The sequence below is a fragment of the Pteropus medius genome, unplaced genomic scaffold, assembly GCF_902729225.1.
Source record: "Pteropus medius unplaced genomic scaffold, Ma_sr-lr_union100, whole genome shotgun sequence".
NCBI lineage: Eukaryota > Metazoa > Chordata > Mammalia > Chiroptera > Pteropodidae > Pteropus > Pteropus medius.
Genome location: NW_024343732.1, coordinates 526,385 through 545,377, shown reverse-complemented (window position 1 = coordinate 545,377; position 18,993 = coordinate 526,385). Strand labels below are relative to the sequence as shown.

The following is an 18,993-nucleotide window of genomic DNA, read 5'->3' as shown; positions in this document are numbered from 1 at the left end:
CAGAGGAGGCTTCCTGAAGAAGGGACCCTGAGCTGAGACGTGAAAGATGAATGAGAGTTTAGTTTGGTCAAAGTGGGAAAGGAAGAGTGATTCAGGCCAAAGGAACAGCATGTGCTAAGGCAGGAGGCTGGGTGGGGCATTCCTGGGCACCTGTACTCTCAGGGGTTAGGCTCTGGCTCATAGCAAACACATTAAAAAGCATCCACAATATATCTGTTTCTTCCTCTGCTTAAAAAGGAGAAAGAATAGTTATACTTTTTCTTTTGAAATTATTTAAATGTCATGAAAAACTCATTTACTTATGCGTGTCTACAGGAATTTTTGCAAACGGAGAACGGCTAACACTAACCACAGATAACTTTCCAATCTATGACATTTGGGGGAAACGTTAAAGCCAAAAATGAATGAAGTTGACATCATGTTAGCTTAAGAAGAAATTTCATTCAAACGTTTGATTTTTATTTTGCATCCTTGTGTTTATGTTTTCAAACATCGACTATGGTTTTTAATTTTTTCTTCCGGTCTTGAACATCTTCAGAGACTTTTGGAGAAACCTGGCGCGGCGATATATCAGCGCCTCCCCGCGTCCTGACTGGGAAACGCACCCTGCGAGGGTGTGCAGAAAAATCAACCTATCGCCATTGACGGCTTCCAGCTCCTCCTCCTCTTCTCTCGTAGTTATCCCATCTCCACAAAATTCAAACTCCACCTGGAAGGAAGTGTCCTTCCTCGACACAATAACCTTTCACACACTTTTTTTTTTTTTTTGCCTTTGCAGCTAAAGTTCCCTCTTCATTCTTTCATTTATTTTAATATGATCTCTATTCTTTAGAAGACTTTGAGGTGCAGGGAGGTCAAATTGCTCAGTCTTTTTGGTTCCAAAGCCCACTCTTATTAAACATTATGATATAGAAGCCAGCACAGCTTACTTATACGAAGACTTTCTGGTCCCATTTATACAATATGAAGACTAGTCAGGGCTCAGAGAGGAAAAGTCACTTGCCCAAGGTCACACAGCAGGTTTGGTTGACTTCAGATCTCCTGCTCTTTCTTTCTGTTTCCACCTGTTTACCTTTATCTCCATTTACCTGGAAGGTGAGCTATGATGTCAGACAATAAGCCCAGGGTGACCCGTATATCTCTGTCTTCTGGATCTGGAGATATCTGTTGAGTGGTGAGCTGGGTTGCATGGAGAATGTGGTCTGGGCCTTTGAGTGATGGAGAAGTAGGTCTGTGGTCCCTCAGGAGTGAAATTTAGTGCTCGTAACCCAATCCTTGAAATCTGGGCTGAAGACTTGAGTGCCTCATTAGGGAACCAGATGCCAAATTATTGTCTGCTCAGAATGGAACCACTGCTAGATGCGGTCTCTTGAGGAAAGCAAACAACACTTGTTGGTTCTTTCTTTTTTCCTTTTCCTCTACTTCTGCTAATCCTGGGATGGCGAGAGACCTCGAACTCTGAGGTACTTATCCCGGGGGGAACTTTGGTCAAGGGCTCCGGAAATGTCAGAATTCCCTTGGTACTTTTGGGTCATTGTGGCAAATCCATGGTGCCCATCTCCAGCTCAGAATCTCATCATGGCTTCTATCCCTAGATGAGGTCTCCGAACTTTTTGACACAGACTTTTATAAGTAAAACCATTTGAACCACATGGCCATACCTACTCATAAATTACGTACATCTGCTACAGAGATAATATAGAATATGATATAAAGCATACCTGTAAATATTAATTTAGAAAAATAAAGAATAAAATAAATTCTATGTAAATGGATTTATGATTATGGGGCTTCATAGAATTCTTAGCTTAAACTTCAAGGGTTTTATCATGATTGACGTTAGTGTGTACAGATCTGAATGTCCGATAGTCTTCTTGATGGTTTTGAGGTTTTACAGGGAAAAGTGACTTTCATCCCAGCTATTTCGGTTATCGACTGATGGCCTTCCAGCTCCTCCTCCTCCTCTTCTCTCAAAAGTTAGTGGATCGAAACAACAATAGTAACATTTTTATTTTGCTTACGAATTTCTTTTATTTTTTTTCAGGTGGAACCCTTTTTTCTAGCTTTATTGAGGTATAATTGACAAATAAAATGGTATATATTTAGGGGGTAAAATGTGGTGATTTGGTATATGTATACCTTGTGAAATGAGTACCATAATCAAGTTAATTAACACATCCACTACCTCATACATTTACCATTATTTTTGTGATGAGAACGCTTAAGACCTACTACTCTCTCAGCAAATTTTTGTGGGCAAGATTGGCATTTTTATAAATGCTAAGGCAAAAATTAGTGAAGCTGATTTAACATTTCATTTGGTAGTCATATCTTTAAACATTTATTGATTTCAATTTTGTGGTTCTCCTTTTGTGTTTTGAAGCAAAATTCTGCTTCATTCTATTTTTTTTTTCATCCGTATATCTCACAGGAAGTTGCAGAGTGGGGGCAGGCACTACGGAACTCTGATGAGGAAAAGATAGCTGCTTCTGGCTAGATTCCCGGTGGAGAAATGTCTGGAGGATCTTGCGAATGACGTACTTGATTTTGAAACGCTAGCTCCCCCTAGCTGTTGGATTTGAAATACACACCATAAAAGAGTCAGGGATCAATGTGAAGCGCGTTGAGGAATGAATTCATCCACAACATTTATTTTTCTCAATGAATTGACCTTTTTATTATTATGAAATGTTTTTCTCTCCGATAATTCTCGCTTTCAAGTCTTCTTTGTCTGATATTAACACAGTAATCTCCCCTCTGTGGTTTCCTGTTCTGTGGTTTAAGTCACCCGCAATCACGATTCAAAATAATTAAATGGAAAATTCCAGAAATAAACAATTCGTAAGTTTTAAATTACATGCCGTTAGGAGCAGTGTGTATGATGCAATCTCGCGTTGTCATGCTCCATTCCTCCTAGGACATGAATTATCCCTTTGTTCAGGATACCCATGCTGGATATGCTCTATGCCAAGTTTCTTATGATTAGTATTTTCATGATTTTCTCCTCATACTTTTACAAGAAACCCGTAGTCAAGGAAATTTGAATGGCTGATACACTTATGAAAAGATGCTCACCTTCACTAGAAATCAGGGACACTGAAAGTTACATGACAAAGAATATAATTTTCCTCCAGGAAATTGGCAAAAATGTGAAGTTTCATCATTCAAAATGTTGGTGACATAGTTGGGGAAATGAACACTCTCACCCACGGGTGGCAATCTTTGCAGGGTAATTTGGGACTGTTTATCAAAATAAAGAATGTGTGTATTTTACGATGAAGCTGTTCATCTTTTAGGGATCTCAATCGTGTGTGAGAAGGAAGAAGAGGTGAGCCAGTCCTTGTGACGAGGTCAGCGTTTAGAGTGAAGGAAGAGGAAGAAACAGAACCAGCGCTGGCATCAGTTTTCCCACTGAGCAGGGCTTAAAACCTTTTGCTCCTTCTGCAGTGTTCACGAAATATCTAATAAAATCAACCAGCCCTATGGACTCTTACTCTTGTCTGTGTTCCCCTCTCTGAATCTAACACAATGGAATATTTCTAAAAAGTATTTTAAGTTTATTTTTTAAACTTCAAGTCTATTTCTTGTAATTTCAGGAATGTTTTACTGGATCTGGGAAGAGAAGGGGTAGAAATCCAAGGGGAAAGCAACAGAGAAAATTCAAGTTCCTTCTGGCTTGATCTTGCTGGTTTGGAAAACTGTATAAAGCATCCCCTCCCCACCCTACTCACCTGCTCAATTCTTAGAGCAGCAAGACCATGATAAGGGGCTTCCAGTTTTGTCTCTGACCTTAACTTGCCCACCTATGACCTCAGAGTGACCCCACAAGCTGGAGGCAGAATTATTGCCTCTATGATGTATCTCCTTACTTTGATTTTTAAAACTTCTTTTATAATCTTCAGAAGTCATTTGACAGCTGGAAGAATTCTGAAATGTGCACTCAGACAGCCTGGGTTTGAATGTCAGCTCCCCTACTTTCTAGCTGTGTGATTTTGGACATGTTACCTAAACTCCCTGTGCTTCAGTTTCTTTGTAAATAAGACAATAATGGTATGTGCTCACAGTGTTGTTGAGAGTATATGCTGTGATAGCAGAAAGCCTTGGTGCTTTACAAATAAAAGCTCAATTGTTGCCCACATAAATTCCAGTATTAGACATCCCTAATACTATAGTACAGTATTATAGAGATTTTATACTTAGTAAAGTTATACTACTATACTGCAGGATAGTATATTACACGTATCATTCCTGATGCTTATATTGACTTGTCCCAGACAGCTTTAAGAATAGAGCTTGAGCTTGAGTGTGCGCTTTTTGATTGCATAGTTCAAATATTTAAAAGCCCCACTCCACAACCCCTTTCCTTAACACACACAATACCGCCACTCATATTTGGCACCTGCCATTCAAAATGTTTAGGATGACATGTCAACTCAGGCTTCGTATGCATAGATATGGCACTGACTCTTTATCCAAAGACATGTTAGATAAACATCTCTGCAAAGATAAAGAACAGGGTCATATCATTCCCCTGGAAATCCTCAATTGAGTAATCTTAACTCATGTTCCCATTGGTCATGGCAATAGAAGTTTAAAAATGGCATAATCCAAACTTAGATGGCCCTGACATTCAGTTGAGAATGAGCTTCACCATCTTACATCTCTGTTCTATAATAATTGAGACAGTAAAAGTAACATGTGCTTGGGCTATTCAACCAGAGTCTTCTTGGATAACAGTCTTCCACTTATGTAAATCCTAAACATACGACTCAAACAGAGACACTGCTAAGAACCAACACAGACAGGGACTATCTAATCATCACTGTCAGAGCACCAGTCCCAGAATCCTCTTTCCTGTTTGGATTTCAAGGGTTGGATGTCAGACCTGTTACTTACTGTACATAAATGTATAAGAATGGGTGTAAGGCAGGACACTAGTAGGTGGCCAAAATATCCAAGAGCTGGGATCCATCTCTGACGTTGGGTTGGCATGCTTGTAGTAAAAATTTCCTTGTTTAAAACTGAATGAAAACCAAGCTACTCCTCTTGTTTAAGTGATTAAGATTGCTATGTTTGTTTCTTAGAAATCTACAAGAGAAAACATGATTCTGGGAGGAGGAAGGGAGCTGGTCATAGAACGCCTTGCACCACATAAACTGCAAATGAAAGAAAGATCTCGGTTATATTGGAGGGTGTCAGCATCCCCCATGATGTCTTCTCTTTGATTTGAAACCAGTTTTGCCAAGGACTGTGGCCAAAGCTGCTCGAACTTCTCGGTTCCTCAGGCTATAGATGAGGGGGTTGAGTGTGGGGGTGACGAGACTGTAGAAGAGGGAGACGACGTTGTCCTGCTGTGGACTGTGGTAGGTTCCTGGCACCATGTACATGAACACAGCTGCCCCATAAAAGAGCCCCACCACAGTGATGTGGGAGGAGCAGGTGGTGAAGGCCTTGTGTCGGGCTTCAGCTGAGTGCATGCGGAGAACGGCTCCTAACACGTGGCTATAAGAGGTGGCAATGAGGGACAGGGGCAGCAGCAAGATCAGCACCCCCGAGATGGATAGCGCCAACTCATATGCAGAGGTGTCTGCACAAGAGAGCTTCAGCAGAGCGGGCAGCTCACAAAAAAAGTGATCCACAGTGCGTGAGGCACAGTAGGGGAAGTGCAGGGTGATGGAGGTCTGGATGGAGGATACAAGCACACCTAACAACCAGGAGGTGCCAACCATGAGCAGACAGACCTGGTGTCGCATGAGCACAGGATAACGCAGGGGGTGGCACACAGCGACGTAGCGGTCGTAAGACATGAGGGATAGTAGGACACCCTCAGAGACACCCAATAGCATCAGGAAGAACATCTGAGCTGCACAACCCTCAAAGGAGATGGAACTCTCACCCTGCAGGAAGTTAGCTGCCATTTTGGGCATGGTGACCAGTGGAAAGCCAACATCCAACAGGGAGAGTTGGCTGAGCAGAAAGTACATGGGTGTGTGGAGCCTGGAGTCTGTGTGGATCAGGAAGAGCAGGATGGCATTGCCTAGAAGACCCGTGGTGAATGTTGCTGCCACAAGGGAGAACAGGACCAGATGTGGCCCCGAGTGGCCAAAGAGCTCCATGAGAGTGAAGTCCGAGGTCACTGACTGATTTGATTCCCTCGTCCTCTGGGAGGCATCATGTATCTGTAGGAGGAGGAGGATTTGTGACAAAGAGTCTCAGTGGGGGGTAGTTTCATCTTACATGCCAACTGCAATGGCTTGATGGTGGCTGCTGGAGTCTCTTGAGAATGATGATGAGCACATTCAATCTCAGTAGGAAAAAATATACCATGATTGATTCAGTCTGCTCTGATTAGGAGATGGAGAACAGCATCATAACACTCTGCTTTTGCCATTTCTGTGTCAAAATCTTGCCTCCACCCTCCAGACAAGCACTACCCACCAACACTTACAGTTAAACTGTCAGTCCCCACGCTAGAGAGTGCAAGTCAGCCCCAGTGGAATATTGGAATATGCCCCATTCCAGATGCTCTGGGGGACAAAGCAGAGGTGGGATTCTGAAGAGATTAGAAAATGAAGTAAGGAGACCTTGCCTAAGATGATAGGGGGTGATGATGATGGATCAAAAACTCAAGTCCAAAACCACACAAAAAGGCTTGTTTCCAAAATCATTGGGAGCGCGAAGGTCTGGGAAGTGTCAAAGGTGGGGTAACATTTTGAGTGTGGATCCAAAACATCTGTAAGGGGACATATCAGTAACAGAGGCTGGAATCGAATGGTCAGGTTGTGAGTGACAAGTTGTCTGGAACATTATCCATCTTTTTAAAGTTTAATTTCATAGGATGGGAGTGGAGAACATTACACTTCGTGCATATTAAATACTCAACAAAAATGTGCTGAATGAATGCAGTGGACAAGAAAGATGAAGAATGAGGAGGGACCGTCCCCACCTCACGAAGAATACTTACTCTTGACCTTCTTACCTTCAACAGCATCTTGCATGACAACTCAGATTGTCCTGGAACACTGTTCACACACATCACCTCCAACACTGAGAACTTCCCGGGAAAAGAGGCATCTGCTGCCATGATCAATGGGGAAGTACAGAGAAGTGTATAGAGAAATACAGAGAAGCCAGCATTTCATGACCAGGAGTGTTCAGCCTTGCAGAGATCCTTGCAGAGGTCTGCTTTACCAGATGTCCAAAGGAGGTAGGCTGCTTAGAGACCAAGAAGGGTTAGTGTTGGGAGGTTGTCTGCTCAAGACCTGGTACCCAAATCATTGATAATACTTACCTTGGATATCTTTCATCTTCTCTGACTTTAGTCCCTCTAATCATGAAACTTGATAAAGGGTTTTCTCCTTGCCTCACTGCTGCCTGCCCCTTTCTTTCCATCGTTGATGCCACAGTAAAGCTGACATTTAAGGCCATCTTAAATTACTGCCTATTCTGATTTTCTATCATACCAAGGCTCTTCATTTTCCTGTCCCCAACTATTCTTCATTTGTTCCTCTTAACTGCTGATCACTGAAGGGGTCATTAGCTACACAATGGTGAAAAGGATGGACAAGTTTCCTGCTCTTATGAGAGATATAAGAAACAAATAAACAAGTAAACCATATACTTTTTAATAGAAATCAATGTAAAAATATAAGCAGAGTGAATTTATAGGAACTTACTAGAGAAAACATCTCTGGATGATGTGGTTGAGGACGGTTGCTCTGGACAGGTAAGAGCTGCCCTCAAAATCTAACTGTCCCAGAAAGAGAGGGAAGACATAACTATTTGATTCTACCTGTGGGTGGAAACAATAGAGGCCAATTATGGTTCTAACAAGACATACACCAAAGTGGAACAGAGAGCTTCATGAGGTAGTGTCTGTCTTATTCGATCCATGATATATGAGCTGGAGATAAAAACGCCTTTTAACATTGCCCTCAAAGAACTTAGAGTTTGATATGGGGAGTAAGTAGGTTACTGAATCACTTTAGAATTGTAAGAAAAGGGATGCAACAAAGACTTATGTTGTGCTGGGGTTCCCCAGAGGTCTAACACCCAACTCTGCCTGGGGTATGTGTGTGTGTCAGAAAATGCTTTGCAGAAGAAGAGACCTTTGATCTGAGTTTCAAAAGCTGGGTGGGTGTTATTTTCTTGGCTGATAGAGAAAGAAAGCTCATGCCAAAGAGAAGGAATATGGTGTGTGTAGATTCTTTGGCATATAATTAAGAGAATACACTCTGGGCTTAGAGCAAGATTTGAATGCCAACTTGGCTTCATCATAGCTTTGTGACTTTGTGACTTTGTGACCTTGGGCAAGTTATTTAACCTTTCTGGGACTCAGTATTCCCATCTGTCTATGTTGATAAATCACATCTCCTTCATAAGAGTAGCTATGAGAATTAAACAAGACAATAAATTAAAAGGCTTAGCACAATGACAACCTTATGGTAATTTCTTGATATAAGTCCACAACTATTATTCATATTGTAAAGGAAATGTAAACATTAAAACAGGTAGATTAGGTGACTTCTAAAACCCCTTCCTATTGTAGGATAATGTAGTTCGGTGTCTGGAATATAATAAGATTGCTTAACACAGACTAGCTTTTTTGTTGACATTATTCAACATTGTAACGCTTGTCCAGTTGCATGGCAAAAACTCATCAATTCAAGTTTATTCTGCTACGCTCCTCTGAAATGACGTTTCCCCTGTTATTAGTCTAACTCAGTGATTCTCAACCAGCAGTGACTTTGTTCTCTTCCCCACCCAGGAGACATTTGCAATGTGGAGACATTTTTGATTGTCATGACTGGAGGTGTTACCAGCATCTAGTAGAGGCCAAGGATGCTGCTAAGCAACCTACAGTACACAAGATGGCCCCACCCCAAAGAATGATCTGGTCCCAAATTTCAATAGGTGCCAAGGTTGAGAAACCCTTCAGTTAAAATCCATCACCCTTTTCTGGCCTTGAAAGGAGTTTCTGGGAGGTGTCTTGAGTCCACTGACTTGGTCTCTCAGCAGAGATGAGCTTCATGTCCCATGAAGGCCTAGAGATTAATCTGTGAAGTTGAATTTTCAGATACGTTTAAAAAAAGATATTAGTAAAACTAATGCCAACGTAAGTCCCCAGAGAATTGTGATGACTCTACATCTCAGTATAGAGAAGTGTTTGTTTTTTAATCACTATCCTTTGGGGCCAAGTCATAGCCAGATAGTCCCATTTGGCCTTGTCAGAGGGTTTTCAAGTGGATAATGTGCTTGGTTCTTTTCTTTTTACCCATATCTCACCCCACCTGGTGCCTAAAAGAAAGGAAAGGGAGCCAATTTCTATTAAGCGTTTACTATGCACTGGGCACCATGCTAAGGTCAGAGAATGACTGATGGGTTTCTCAATCTTGACTGATGGGTTTCTCAGCCTTAGCACAATTGACATTTTGGGTTGGATAATGGGAAGTATTTTACAGGCATGTTTTCATTTGATTCTTACCAGTAACCGTTATTATCTGCCTTATATAGAAAAGGGAACAGAGATTAAAGAAGTGCAGTAACTGACTATACTGGATTGAATCCTGTTGTCCCCAATTTCACATCCACCTGGAACCTGTGACTGTGACCTTATTTAGAAAGAGCATCTTTGCAGATGGGATTAGTTAAGGATCTCAAAATGAAATCATCCTGGATTTTGGATGTGCCCTAAATCCAATGACTAGTGTCCTTTTGAGAAGAGGACACATAGAGACACAGAGAAGACGGCCAAGTGAAGATGGAGGCAGAGATTGAAGTGATCCAGCTACAAGCCAGGGAACATCAAGGGTTGCTAGAGCCACCAAACTCAAAGAGAGAGGTGTGGGACAGATTATCCCTCAGAGACTCCAGAAGAAATTGATCTTATCAATACCTTGATCTTGGACTTCTGGCCTCCAGAACTCTGAGATAATAAGTTGCTATTGTTTTGGGCCACCCAGTTTGTGGTAGTTTGTTACAGCAGCCACAGGAAACTCATTCACCAACCCAAGATAACCCAGAAAACAAGTGGCAGGATCAATTTTTAAACAAAAGCTGATGGAACTCCAGAGATCTTATGTTTTCCTTTATGTCTTACTTTCCAACAAAAAGTAATGAATTGTTCAGGTCCTGCTTCCCCATGTAAATTTTTGGCTTTACTGCTCCAATCATTTTGTGTATGTCCTGGATTTGATGATTGTCCTACTGCCTGGCCTGAGACAGAAACCACCCCACCAGCTATGGGGTCCAGTGTCTTCTTGGATGACCTTGCCCTGGCACTCCCCCTGGTCACTCATCCAGCTCTGACATAGTCATTTCAGCGGATTGGTCAACAGCCAATAAGTCTCCTCCTTGAGAAGATACCATGTAGGTTGACTTTGGTTTACCTCCAAGAAGTGTCGATTGGTCTGAAACACGATGTGAACTCAATAGCACTGGCTCTGGTACTTCAGATTCTCTGCCTCTGAAGATGATATGGCATCTCTTCAATTTCTTACCCCAAAATGACCCCTTCCTTCCCTCACGTACTCAACATTGCATTTCCCTGATCTCACCTTCCCTTCCAGAATTACCAGGTGGTCCCTTTGCTAATGATGAATCCACAGAGCAGCACATTCTCCCTCTGGATTTTGGAATCTCCTGTAAGCAGCTTCTCCAATAAGATCATGATCCCTTTGTCATAGTTTGTCTTGGGCATTGTGCACATTATTCCTTCACGACAGTTTAGAGAAAAGACAGTTTCCACCACTAAACCCACCTTTTCCAGTCAGACAGGCAGTGCTGGACAGAGGCAAGTCTTGGCTTAGGATCTGTTATCTCCGTGTCCTAAGATCAGCAACCTCACACTTTAGGTCAAAGAATTCCTTCAGCCACTCTTTTAAGTTGACTTTTAAAACTCTTCCTTTTCACTTTTCCTCATTGCTGCTTGCATTTCAGATTTGATGCCCTTTGCTGAAAATGAGAGATGAGAGAAGAGGCATTTGGTTAGCTGACTCCCTGTTACCAATAAAACCTTCACAGCATCTCTCACCTATGATGGACCATGAATAAGCTCTTTCTCCATCAGACACAGGAAGTTCACAAAAATGTTTTGATTTCTTTTAAATTTGGAAGAAAAAAGATGACTCTATCCAACCTGGACTGTAAGTATCCTTATACCAACAACAAGCTGGAAAATATAATTTTTAATGTTATTATTATTATTATTATTTTTTTATGGAGGAAGAAGTCCACAGAAGCAAAAGTGCCTCTCGCCCTTCAAGATACACTGCAGCCCTGCCTTTCCCTCTCTTAGTCAGTCTGGTAATCAAATAATGAGTGACTTGAGAGCCCAGTTCACAAAGCACTTTTGCTTTTATTGTCTACTTGACTCTCACCCCCAACCACACAGCACACCAGGTGCATAGCAAGCACTCCATTAGCATTTTCTGAATGAATAAAATCTGGGAGGAAAATAATTAGTGTGATGACATGTCTAAGGTGATAAAGGGATTGACTTGCAGAGCTGGAAGCTGAACCTATTCTGACTGATTCCAAGTCATATATTCTCTCTCCTCTGATGGTTGAACAGAGATTTGATGCTTTCTGCTCTGGCTCTCCAACTAATCTGATTTGATCTCTGAAACTACCTCAGGGTGTCAGTGTGTTAGACTGTCCCTGGAAGGGAGCTGAAAGTGTCTCTGAGCTGTGCCAGGGAGCGTGTCTTAAGTCCAATCTCTCAGCAATGATCAACTCAAGATCTTCCCAGATCGACAGCTTCTATACAAGTTCAAGTACAGACTTCAAAACAGATGATCTCCCCTGAACATCTGGTATGCTCAGGCTCATGGCAGTGCTGATCGACAGAAAAAAACATAATCGGATGTCCACCTGTGAACTGGAGAAGATTAAGAGGTATACAATCTCTCTCCTTCCAAATGCCTGCATATACTCAAACTTGGTGTGATTATGAAAATGAATTATAAAACCATCAGTTCCTGGGCTCTTTCCTTTCACCAGTATCTCCTCTCTAATTATGCCCAGATCCCAGAAAGCCCCTCCAGCAGTGGGGTTCCAGTCTCTCACCTTTACTTGCCCGGGTCTGAGAGACCCCCTCCCAGCCCCTACACATGCCTCAATTCTTATCCTGGGATGCCTTCTTGATAAAACCTTGCTGGAATCCAGCACCTTTAGTTAGTGAATCTTGCCTTGGTCTATGGGGTGACTGACAAAATTGTCTGAGGATAGAGGCTCTGGGGGACAGCGTTGCATCAGAAAGCTTCTTTTTATCTCCATTTCTTTGTCAGAGAGAAAATTAACAATCATGGGAGTTCGAGCTTGAGACGAATTACCCCAGGAGATACATTTTTCAATTCTCATTTCCAGGAAAGTGGGAAGCACTGTGGTGAATAATTGAACTGTTCAGAGAATCTAAACTCAAACAATTCTGTCAAGTAATTCAAAAGTCTTTATTTGTCCTGTTGTGGGAAAAGGGGATGTGAGGTTTTTTTGTTTTTTTGTTTTCTTTTGATTTGTTTTGTTTTGTTTTATTTTGTTTTGCATGGACATATACGCACACACACACAAATAACATTACTGACCTTCAGAGAATCTCTTCTGAATGAAATAATGAAGCTGTGATGTTGGAAGAATAGCCAAAAATAGCTCAGCTTCTTTATTCTACCTATTCAAGATTAATTTCTTTCTCAAATCCTTATTCTCTGAGGATGCTCACAGAACTCACAGACACAAGAGGTATCAGTAAACACTGAAGGTATTGGTGCCTGTGAGGACCTTGGCAAGGTCACTGAAGAAATGGGAAGGGTCTTAGTGTTTATCTCCAGAAAGCATATCATCAATTAAAGTGGTGGGGGAAAACCCAAGCACCTGGCACTGAAGAGCAAGAGGCATAGCCTCACCAAACATGATTTTCTGTTCAAGGTTATGGACACACACTTAGCATCTGGACTGCTCCCAGCACACATGCCTCGTCTAGGTTCTAATCAGCTTAGCCATTGATTTGTAAAAACTGCGACATCTATGAAACATAATAAAACAAGTAGGCCTGTAAATATAAGATTTGGTACTATCCATGGTTTCAGGTATCCATTGGGGGGTCTTGGAATATATCCCCCAAGGATAACGGGGGAATGACTGTATTATTTTTTTCTGGATATACTTGATTTAGTTATTTTAAAAATTAGTTTCAAGTATACAACACAACAGTAAGACATTTATATAATTTATGAAGTGATCCCCCCAATTACTTTAGTACCCATCTGGCACTATACAGCATAGGGAATATAGTCAATATCGAAAGGCTGTATTTGTATGACTGTATTTGTTTTTATGGTTCTATGAACATGCCCATGTACCACGTCAGGGAAGGACACAGAGAAATTCATGTACTTGGAGATCTTGGTCTCTACGCTGAGTAAGAAAAAAGAGATGTAGGAGGTTTGAAGGGGGAAGTTTCCCTTCAAGGGATGGGAGAGAATAGCTGTGCTAAGTAGAGACAGCTCAGAGCTGAGCAGGCTGCAGCCTGGCTTGAAGGCAGGTACATGGCTGGAGGGCTGCATGGAAGCTCACGATCCTAGGGCCCAAACTTCCACCTAGATTGTAGAAAGCGAGTGAGACAAGGAGTTGAAGAAGGGAGACCTTTAATCCACCTTGACAGGCTTGACTCTGGCCTTATGCCTCTGCTATAACCACAGGAAAGTAGGGTGTCCACTCCTTTGACCCTATTAACCTCCTTGTCCAATATTGCTCAATGTAGGAGCCTCAGCTAGTTTTGTAAGGTATTTAAAAATCTCAAAATGAATCATGCTTCAACCTACAATGTCTCTAGAGTCCAGACAGGGGACAGTGGTGAGGGATGGCTTCCTCCTCTAATCTTTTGGGGAAAGATCCAGCACCAGACAATTTAAATCTGTGGGAAACTTAATTTAACCTAACTATACTGATGAACATTGTAAGATGTGACTAGATACATTGTCAGAGGGATCAGTACTAGGTACTGATGAAGAATAATAAAGAATAGCATGAATGAGTGAGTTTAATGTAAATATGTTTGACATTTACCTGGAACATTTTTTTTTATTGAGGTATAACTGACATGTAACATATTAGTTTCAAGTGCACAACAACATGGTTCAATATTTGTATATATTGCAAAATAATCACCACAAGAAATCTAGTTAACATTCATCACCACACATAGTTACAGAATTTTTTCTTGTGATGAGGACTTTTAAGATGTACTCTCTTAGCAATTTTCAAATATGCAGTAGAGTATTATTTACCACAGTCGCTATGCTGTACATCATATCCCATGATTTATTTATTTTATGATCGAACCAGGTCTTGTTTTAATCAAGTGTGGAAAGACCCACAGACATTGAAATGACTGCCATCAAGGAAGTTTTCACTCACAGATCCCTAGAAACAGGAGGCTTGGCACACCATGCAGGGCCACACGGGGAAACACCAGGGCAAGTCAGGAGGCAGAAAGAGAGACACACTGTGGGCAAGAATCTTTCACACGGTCTCTGTGAGAAGGAATAGGTAAGGTAGGGTGAGCAGGTTTAGGGTTAGCTAATTTGAATGATTTGGGCAGGCTTTGGAGCAATTGTTCTTAGGTGTTAATAACCTGGTCCTGGGGTGATTTAGGCAGGTGGATGGTGGCCTGAAGTGTAAGAGCCCATAACAGAGATGGTTGGGATATGGACTGCTTTGCATATGAAAGGCATGCTCCCAGGTGAGTTGTTGGTTATCTCTAGAAATAGGTTAGTATCTCCAGGATCCGTAACAGATGTCAAAACATCAGATAATAAAGAAAATAAAAAAGCCTGACTAAAACAAAATACCAATGTAAATTCAATAATTGTGGACTGTTTGCTAAAAGAAGGAGGATACATATTAATTATAGCTTTAATTTTGTACAAAAAGAGCTGAAAATCTATTATAGCTTTGTATGCACTTGCAGGCTACATGCATGCATTCTGGATCTTTGTTCAATAATAAATTTAGCTAATTCTATATTTATAAATTGGCATGTTCTTTTGGTCTTCATTGTTATTTCCCCAATTTTTCCAAGTTGCCAGACAATGAATCCGGTATATGGAGTCTCTGTCCTCACCTTCGACCTTCCTTGAATAATTTCTCCAGATGGTAGAAACAAAATTTATGGGAATTATTTAGAAGACTACATTACCCAATATCAGATAGAAAAAGATTCTGAATTGGTGGTTACATAGAAGCCAACTATGCTGTATAAAAATAAGATGACATTATTCTTATGCTGGCCTCAAAAAGATGTCCCCAGAAAACACCATGTGATAGATGGATCTCAAGTAGACCATCCAAATTGAAATTCCATCTATTTTTATATTTGATCCCTAAAAACAAACAAAGGCTTAAAAAGCCCCTTATACCATTAGTTTATATACTTATACATATCTATATCTATATAGGTATATAGATATATAACCATATATATCCATATATATTATATATTGTGTTTAGCAATTGTATAGCAGTTTAACTTTGCAAAGTATTTTTGTATCTTTTATCATAACATTTAACATTTTTTACCTTTTATTGTGAAATATAATGTATATACAAAAGTATATAAACATATGTTTATGGATAACTATTATATAGTTATAATGGATGATTATATAACGATTTTTTACACATCTAAAACCCAGGCGGAGTAAATGATGGCCTCTCATGTGTTCCTCTGTCATCACATGGGTTAATTCCCCAGCGTTATCTATTATCCTGAAGTTTCGATGATCATTTCCATACCTTCTCTGGGTACACCACTTTCCCAGCACCTCAAAGTGTTCACCAACCTAGAAGCTCTCCAAATCTTGTTATTTAGGGAGTTTTATGTAGGTTTTATCACCTATGCTTGATTGATTAAACCATTAGCCAATCATTGATGATTAACCCCATCTCGAGCCCCTTTTTCCCCACCAGAGGTCGGGGAGGGGGGTGCTGAAAATTCCAACTCTCTAATCATACCTGGGTGTTTCTGGTGCCAGTCCCCATTCTGAAGCTGCCTAGAGCCTCCCAGCCAGTAGTCAGCACACAAACACACTCATCACTCTGGAGTTCTAAGGGCTTTAAGAGCTTAGTATCAAGAACCAGAGACACACAATGAGATATCACCTCGCACCTATCAGAATGGCAATTATCAAAAAGAAGGGAAATACAAGTGTTGGCAAGGATGTGGAAAGAAGAGAACCCAACCTGTGCAGTGTTGGTGGGATTGTAAATGGGTTAGGCCACCATAGAAAACAGTATGGGGGTTCTTCAATGAATTAAAAATAGAACTACCATAGGATCCAGTAATCTCATTTCTGAATATTTATCCAAAGGAAAAAAAGCACTAATTCAAAAAAATATACGCACTCCTATGTACATTGCAGCATTATTTACAATAGCCAAGATATGGAAACCACCTAAATGCCCATGGATGGATGGATGGATGGATAAAGATGTGGTACTACTCAGCAATGCGGTATTACTCAGCAATAAAAAAGGATGAAATCTTGCCATTTGCAACAATGTGGATGGATCCAGAGGGTATTATGCTAAGTGAAATAAGTCAGACCGAGAAAGACAAAAACCTTATGATTTCACTTATATTTGTTTTCTAGTAATAAAGACATTTTGATTAGTGTTTCCTTAAATTCTATTTTGTTCATTTTTCAGAATGCTGTTTCAGCTTTAATTTCATACAGATTTGTCTGGCATATATTTGTACACCCAATTATTTTAAAACATTCAGTTCTTTTAGAATAGTAAATGCAAATTATGGAATGAGATGGCAGAAATAAGTACCATTAAAACAATATTAACATAAATATGAATGGTTAAATCATCAATTAAAAGACTATCAGAAAATTATGGTTCATATATACAATGGGATATTTCTCAGCTATTAAAAAAATGAGATCCTACCATTTGCAAAAACATGGATGGATCTAGTGAAATAAGTCAGACAGAAAGATAAATACCATATGATTTCACTTATGTGTGGAATCTAAGGAACAAAAAGAACAAACGAATCAAAAACAGACTCACAAATATGGTGGACCGTTTTGTGAGGGGTTTTGGGGAGCTGAAAGAATGGGGTGAAGGGTTAAAGAAGTACAAATTAGTAGTTGATAGATGGTCATGGGGATGGGGAGCATAGCATAGGGAATGCAGTTAGCATTAATATATTGTCTAGGTGGAAAACCAGAGGAGAGAAGGAGTAATTAGGGGAATTGTTTTATAAACTACATAAATGTCCAACCAATGTACTGTATACTTGAAACTAATTAAAATAAATAAATAAAAAAGGACTATCAGAGTAAAAATAAAAACAAAGACTATCAGAGTAAAAATAAAAAATTTAAACCCCAAAACCCAAAAACAAATTTTTTAAAACAGGCATACTATTCAAGAGAATCTGACCTTGATCATTGATGCCTGTCTTTAATTGTTACAAACCTGGAATCTTTTCTTTCTTTTAGTCACTGTTAATAAAAACCCAGTAAGCAAACTATGTCTTAAGCAAAATATTGATCTCATTATATCTTTATCAGAACACTGAATAGTAAGAACTATTATGATTTAATCAATCTTACTGATGAAGATTGTGAGAGACAGAAAAGTAAGCAAATCGTTCAATCGTATAGAGCTTTTAAATGACTATCTAATCTATGTCAGAGCCTATGTTTTAACCACTGGTCTCATTGTGTTTCTGATCTCACTAGATGCAGCATCCATACTTAGTGAGACTTATAGCACAGTGTCTGAATTCATCCTCATCAGCTTCTCCACCTTCCCACAGCAGTTTCTACCCGCCTTCTTCCAGTTGTACCTGCCATTTTACCCGCTTGTCATGACCACCATCTGGAGCCAGCACAGCCTCCACACACCCATGTACCTCTTCTCATGTGCCCTTCCCATCTCTGAGATTCTGTTCACTGTTGCCATTACTCCTCGGATGCTGGCCGACATGCTCTCCACCCATCATTCCATCAACTTGTGACTTGAACCAGCTGGATGTTCTTCTACTTTATGCTCAGTTTGACCCATTCCTTCCTGTTCACTGTCATGGTCTATGACTGCTACATGGCCATCTGCCACCGCCTACACTACAATGTGCTCATAAGCACTGGAGGCTGATCCCGTCTCGTGATCTGGCACTGGGCTGGTGGCTCAGTCCTGGGGATGATGGTGACATGGGTAGTTTTTCATCCCACCTTCTGTGGGTCTAATCTGATCTGCCACTTTCCTGCCATGTGCTTCCCATCTTAAAGTTGGTGTGTGAGAGCAAGACATCTTCTGTCACCTTAGGTGTGATTGCAGTGTTTGTCACACTCCTGATGTGCTTCTTTCTCCTTGTCCTCCCCTCCTACACCTTCATTGTGGCTGCCATCTTGAGGATCCCCTCTGCTGAGAGCCAGCACAGGGCTTTCTCCACGTGTGTATCTCGCTTCATTGTGGTGGTCGTGCACTACAGTTTTGCTGATTATCTACCTCAAATGCAGGGGCTCCCACTCTATGGACAGTGACACCCTGATGGCCACTGCCTATACAGTCTTCACTTCCTTAGCCCAATCATTTTCAGCCTCAGGAACAAGGAGCTGAAGAATACCATAAATAAAAGCTTTCACAGAAAATTCTGTCCCCTCAACTTTGATGGCCAGTTTAGTGGTGAGGAAATATGATGGTTGGGGATAATAATATCTATATCCATAAGACTGTTCTAAGGATTCAGGTTTGTGAAAATACCCACACTTCATGGATGTTCAATGTATACTAGCTATTTGTTTCTCCCAATTTGTTAAGCCCTTCTCTTGCTTAGTCTCAAGCAATCATGGTCTCTGGTTCATGGTCTTGTGTGATGAACTCCATTCCTTCATCTATGCCTTAGAATGTGTTATCTATCTGTGGGCAGGTGGAGAGCATCATACGGATGTGTCAGGGCTTGGATGCACATGCATCTTTTTG

At 40.7% G+C, this 18,993-nt stretch overlaps 1 protein-coding gene and 1 pseudogene across 1 annotated transcript; one reads left to right on the top strand and one right to left on the bottom strand.

Annotated features, from left to right (window-relative positions):
* Window positions 1-5,147: 5,147 nt before the first annotated feature.
* Window positions 5,148-7,084, bottom strand: LOC120606462 (olfactory receptor 2Z1). Its single transcript, XM_039867645.1, has 2 exons — window positions 6,980-7,084; window positions 5,148-6,179 (listed from the first exon to the last, which is right to left on the bottom strand). Exons 1-2 carry the CDS (start codon window positions 7,082-7,084, stop codon window positions 5,196-5,198), a joined length of 1,089 nt encoding a protein of 362 aa, XP_039723579.1. The 3' UTR covers window positions 5,148-5,195.
* A 7,643-nt stretch (window positions 7,085-14,727) lies between these two features.
* LOC120606461 (olfactory receptor 10H3-like) lies at window positions 14,728-18,710 on the top strand (annotated as a pseudogene).
* Window positions 18,711-18,993: the final 283 nt, after the last annotated feature.